A 6,779-nucleotide genomic window follows, 5' to 3' on the forward strand; every position below is an offset into this window, starting at 1 on the left:
AGTGGCCGGCCATTTTAGAGAGAAAGGAGAGTTTGTTTTCATCTTTACTCCTTAGAAAAACCCTATGGATGAAATGGCTATAAAGATGTCTTTATACCACCTCACAATGGAGTGGCAAACTTGCAATTAAGCCAAGTTCACTACCCTCCTCTAAATGGCCGAATTTAAGGGGATTTATTGGGCTATTTGGGCCTTTGTGAATCATTATTCATTAAGTTGTCATACAACTTAAGTCAATGGACTTGACGTTCGAAGCCCATTGGGCCTTAAGGTCCAAAACTATCCCGAGGTCTTTAACGAACTTATTCGTTTGATTAATTAACATATTAATTAATCCTTGCCATAAATAATTAAACCATTTAATTATTCTTACTCATCTCCGTTGAATCTTCAATCTTTACCTTACACGGTGTACGATCCATTAGGTTCCTTTTAGCGAGGCAGTGGGCGATTCAAACTCTTTCAAATCGATTGTGAATTGGAACTTACTTTCAATTCTCCCGTTAGTGATAATACACTTTTAGGGCTTCCACAAACCATGGTTGACGCCTAGCAGCATGTCATGGTTACCCAAGCTAATCAGAAGAGGTGGAGAACCTATTCAGTTTTAGGATTACAAATGCAATACGGTCTTTCTCTAATACAATACTCTTGACCACATTGTTTGGTTTGATAGTTTATTCATGTCTACTATCCAATGTGAGTCTTGTGCTTATATGATTACCTTGAATGTGATCTGGAACGCATTCCAACATCTCATTCATACTCTGGCCAGAGATTCTAAATCATATCATAGAGTATTCTCCCTCAAACAGTTTGAAGGTTAGAGATCCCTTGTTGCGCATTCACTTGCCTCCATGGCTAAGTGGCTTAACCCCAACGATGCCGTGGACACCCTCCTGATGGAGTGACTTTGACATAATCAAAGATTAAGGACCTAACCACAAGACAACTGTGATGCCTCAGGTCAAAAGACTAATTTGCATTATCCCAACCATGAGTTCTCATGTGACATGAATATGAGAACTCTTCGTTGATCGTGTTCAGTGAACTCATTCTCTATTGAGCACCTACGTACTTGTCTTGATGTCACACACACCAATGACTCGAGACTAGTCACTCTCCCTGAGAGAAGACATAGCACGTATTGATCTTAACGGACTGTCAATGCCTAATTGACAATCCTATGATCAGGAACGTTTAGGATGTGTCAACGAAAGAATGGTCTCATGAATCTAACTTCTTTAGATCGCATTCTTCCAATCACATATTCCTTGGACTTATCGTTTAAGCATATAACATTTATATGAGACGGCTTAAACAATAATCTTTGCCCTTTACATTTAAACTACATTAGTTTGAAATGTCCGTAAAGTATCATCATATGATTGGTTTTAGGGCACATTTCCAACACTACTTGCTTAACTTTGGAGTTCCCATGGAACCCGAAGCCAGTGAGCTCCCAAAAGGCCTCGTGCTAGGTAGGGATGAGAATATACATATAAGGATCACTCCCCTGAGTGATGTGGGATGTCACAATCCACCCCCCTTAGGGGCCCAACGTCCTCGTCGGCACACACGCGACCAAGGTTAGGCTCTGATACCAAATTGTCACATTCCGGCCCGGGGGGATCACTTCCCGGGCCCGCTCCACCACCGTAGCACGATATTGTCCACTTTGGGCCCCCAGCACACCCTCACGGTTTTGTTTCTGGAAACTCACACGAGAACTTCCCGATGGGTCACCCATCCTAGGAGTGCTCTCACGCTCTACTCGCTTAACTTCAGAGTTCCCATGGAACCTGAAGCTAGTGAGCTCCCAAAAGGTCTCGTGCTAGGTAGGGATGGGAATATACATATAAGGATCACTCCCCTGGGTGATGTGGGATGTCACAATATACATCCACTTAAGTTAGCTAACAACTAATTTTCTACAATCTAAAAATTTTAAATCTGTAGCTTTATTAAAAATATAAATTTAATTAATTCTTCATTCTCATTAAAAATATTTAGTATTACCGTCTAGTAGTATTCTTCCTGACTTTTAAGTGAGAAGTCTTAAGTTTGATTCTCCCCAAGGTGAAGTTGGACCATATTATTATGGCAATCCCATTATAAGGCTTAGCCCACTCTCTCACCCCCATAGTGTAGATACTATTTTTCTTTTAACAAACGATATTATCTACACTAAATGAACGGAGGAGTTAACTAAGCCTCATAATGAGTTTAGTGTAGATACTGTTGGATGTTAAAAAAAAAAAAAAAAAAAAAGAGTAAACTTTTATTTATGTTATTATATTTAGTTAGTCACTTTCTTCATTAAAAAAGTCATTAATACTTTTAAAGAAAACTTCATTAATTTTTTAAAATTTTATGCATAGTTATATAAAAAATGTATTTAAAACTCATGGTACATTTGAAAATAAAAGTACCGACTTTTGGTACGTTTAAATTCTAAATGTACCAAGAAACAAAATGCACCAGAAAGCCAAATGTGCCATAAAATCAAATGTACCCATAGTATGGATTATCAGATGTACCAATATAGTCAAACGTACCTATAATAAAATTGTAGAAAAAAATGTATGATCAAATTCATAAAAAGAACAAATGTTTAATCAATGAAATTGAAAAATAAGGTGCCTATATCAAAACATCCCTAAAGGGGTTCTTTAGATATAGACCCTTACAACTCTTATTTCCTAAATAAAAACCTACCTAGTTACAAACATCAAAATAAAACCCAAATTTGAAAATGACTGCCAAGTAGAGAAGTAATTAACCTATTATTACAAAATATTTACAACTTGTACCACAATAATCAAAATAAATCAATAAATGTAATTACTCACCTTAATTACAATGAACAAATAGTTATTGCACATATTATTACCCCTAACATATATATAGTACTACTATATGTTCAAACATATTAACTAATTAATCTACCTATATGTAAATTTATGATGAGCAATAACGTATATTTTGTAGGTAAATTGATATTGAAACAAATAACATTCTTTTATTTTGTAGGTAATATATTTTCCATGTATTATTACATATATTTGGCACATTTTATTATTATAAGATATATGTACAAATAATAGGTAAACTAATTTTGAATCAAAATAAAATTGCTTTATTTGTAAGTAAATTAATTTTGAATCAAATAACATTTTTTCATTATGTAGGTATTTTATTTTGTATGTATCATCATACATATTGGATGTTAAATTTCAGGTAGACGGGATGAGGGTCTACTCTAACAACACCGATATTGTCCCCATTTTACCACCTGCTCAATCCATCAGGTGTGGGGCTTTAATCCAAAAAGCCTTGGTGTTAGTTAGAGTGGGGTAATTCTATTTAAACTGATTTTCTTCTCTCCCTTTGTCCGATGTGGGACAATGAATTCTAACACTCCCCTGCACGTGAGACCCCATTTTATGGTTCACACGTGGAGTTCCACACATTAGCAGCCACGTGGAGCCAAGTTGGGGCTCACCCATTCATGCGGGGCTAATTGGGGGGTGGGGGGACCCATCCATTCATGCGGCATTTCTTGGCCTACATGGAGCCAAGTCGGGGCTCACCCATTCGCGCGAGGCCAAAGGGGACCCACTCGTTCACGTGACAATACAGGCCCGTCCCTTGGCTCTGATACTATGTTAAATTTCAGGTAGACCTGCCATGGGCCCACTCCAACAACACTGATATTGTCCCCACTTGGCCACCTCCTTAATCCATTAGGTGTGGGGTTTTATCACAAAAGACCTTGATGTGGGGTTTTATCAAAGGTAGACGGGCCAATGGCCCATTCCAACAACACCGATATTGTCCCCACTTTACCACCTGCTCAATCCGTCAGGTGTCCAAAAAGCCTCGATGTTAGTTAGAGTGGGGTAATTCTATTTAAACTGATTTTCTTCTCTCCCTCTGTCCGATGTGGGACAATGGATTCCAACATTGGACACATTTTATTATTATATGTACAAATAATAGGTAAACTCATAGTGAATAAAATAATATTATTTTGTATGTAGGTACATTATTTTCCATGTATTTTGGGATTTACTTTATTTTGTAGTTAAATTATTTTGCATGTACTTTGCATTTATTGGGCAAATTATTTTGCTTTTTTTGAGCAATCTAACATTTTAAATTTTGAAATCTAACATCTTTTTGGACTAAAAAAAAAAAAAAAACATTTTAAAAGTTGAATGGTAGGTACACTGAATCAAATAACATTTTTTTATAGGTAAGTTATTTTGCTTGAATTTTTACATATAGCATGCATGTTTTTTTTTTTTTTTTTGTTATGTGTGTGTGTGAAATAATTTACCTACATTTATATGTAAAATATAATTTAATTGACTAAACTATGCATGTGTTATTACATATATTAGTCAAGTTTTATTGTTATTATATATTAGGCAATGAATTTATTATTATTTTTATTTTTGTAAAATCATTCATTCTCCTTTACAATCCGTATAGAATTAATTGTGTACATCAAATATTCAAATAGGGGTATTTTAGGCATCAAAAATTTTAAAATGTGTAAAGTCAAACATAATTAATGAATTTACTAATGTGGAATCTAGTCAATGAGTTTTATTCAAGTAAAAAACTTATGTCGGGTTTCATGTGGAGAAAATTAAATTTTTGGAGCTAAAGTCATATTTTTTTGAAATTAAAATACAAAAGAATCTCATACTTGAGTAAAAAACAATATGAAAAGCAAGGAAGGGAAAAAGGCAAATAAATAAAGTTATATATATTCATATAAAGAACTTTGGAAGACAACACATTCCCATATGCACATGCTGGTAGGAAAAATTTGCTCAATTATCAAAGATTAGATCAAGAAAGAGGGAAAAAAATATATATAACAGGTGGAAAGATGCCTCTCTAGATTGGCAAATTATTGAGCATGTATGTGTATTGTGTGATACAATCTGTCTTCCTCCAATCATGCCCATTTGTTCATCCCAGCTGTAACTAACCTCCAACCACCCTCCCTCTTGGGTCCCAACCCCTCGTTTTCCAATCCAATCTTCCAACTCACCATCCAATCTGCATCCTCACCATCCCATGATGTCCCCATTCCTTGATGTCCCATTTCATTTGCCACCCTAGCTCATTCTCTTCTGGTGGGGCAACAAGGTGGATATCTAAACCAATCACGTACTGTCAAGTAAAAAAATTAATACATATAAACAGTCATAGTGCGTGATTGACTTGAAATATTATAACGGATGTCATCTGATGATGATGATGATGATAGTCTACCAAAGGATAGATATAGTTTCTCATTCAACTTTCCAGGCATAAAGAAACAAGCAAAACTCAGATGAACCGGCAGAAGTTACATTGTTAATCCCTTCTACTGACCCAGAACTAGTCTGAGATGACAATGGAGTTGATGCCAATGACGAAAATGGCGGCGAGGACGACGAGGTTCTCGACAATGGCGACAGAGATGTACTTGAAGCAGGCAAATTTGGCTTGAAAATAAACAATGCATGCCTTAATCCAGGACTAAAAAGCCAGTCATGGACATCCCAATAAACCTCAATTCTCAACTTGTTGATATGAATGGACTCATTACCTCTAAACTTCCATTGAAGATGCTTCACATGAACCACCAAATGCCCATCAACCCTAATCTCCAACTCCGGCTCCACCGCATTTAGAGTATTTCCACTCCCAATGCTCCCGCCGCCGCCGCCGCCTCTGTTTTTGCATTCAATTGCAATTTCATGCGACCTGCCTCTCTCATAAAACTTAGCTTTTGTGGAAAACTTTTTCTTACCAAAAATGTGCTCCTTTTTGGAAACCAAAGTGGGATCAGTCAGGGCAGGTCTAAAACCTGTTTTTCTATAAGCATCTTTTTTGAGATCACCAAGAACCAAAACAACTTCCTCGTCACAAACAACCGCCACGTAGTACTCCGATTTGGGCTCCGTCCCGCCGTTGAATTTCGCCGCCTTGAGGTCCCAGAAGATTTCCACTGCTTTCTCATCAACCACAAAGCGCTTGGAGCCTTGCTTCCTCCAGAAGTACCACGGCTTGAGCTCAACTTTGCAGGTGTGCTGCTGGGTTTGATCTCCATCCGGGCCCTCCACGGACACCGACAGGCCGTGGAGGAGCAGGTTTTTGCACCATGTGATCGTGATCAAGCGGCTCTGACCGGCTATCTTGGCTCTGTACACTGACATGCACACACTGTGGCCTGACCTAGTCACAGCCGAAGCATCATCACTTAACTTCTCACCTGATGAGAAGCAAGCAGGAATGCCAATGTGGTCTTGCATTTTCACGACCAGGACGGATTCGGGATTTGAAAATAAAGGACGCCGAACTTTTCACCGGGGACGGATCCAGGATTCTAAAAGTGAGTTGTGCTAAACCCTTATTAGCAGCGACGGATCCAGGATTTGAAACTGAGGCGTATTTAACGGACTTTCCGAAGCGGAAAGTTTCTCTACAGGACGAGAAACTGAGGAGTGGAAGATGAGGAACAAATTGGAGGAAGGAGAGTTGGGGGGAGAAGGGAATTTCTAAGATGGTGGAAGAGAGTGAGTGAGAGATCTTACTCACAAGGTGTGTTGAATCACAGATGCTGCCAGAGGGGTGTTTGGCAGCACTGATTGGAATAAACAATTATTTCCAAACTGGCAGATAGACTGGCAGTGAGTGAGAGTGAGTGTAGAACCACCTTTTTTATTCTTTTCTTTTTCTTTTTTAAACTATTCAGTTGTCTGCACCAATGCTAA

General features: G+C 37.9%; 1 protein-coding gene across 1 annotated transcript; it reads right to left on the reverse strand.

The window, feature by feature from the left end:
- Nucleotides 1-5,312: 5,312 nt before the first annotated feature.
- On the reverse strand, nucleotides 5,313-6,317 carry LOC137712345 (uncharacterized). The gene has a single exon (XM_068451441.1). It carries the CDS (start codon nucleotides 6,315-6,317, stop codon nucleotides 5,313-5,315), a length of 1,005 nt encoding a protein of 334 aa, XP_068307542.1.
- Nucleotides 6,318-6,779: the final 462 nt, after the last annotated feature.

The sequence above is a fragment of the Pyrus communis genome, chromosome 13, assembly GCF_963583255.1.
Source record: "Pyrus communis chromosome 13, drPyrComm1.1, whole genome shotgun sequence".
In the NCBI taxonomy this organism is placed as follows: domain Eukaryota; kingdom Viridiplantae; phylum Streptophyta; class Magnoliopsida; order Rosales; family Rosaceae; genus Pyrus; species Pyrus communis.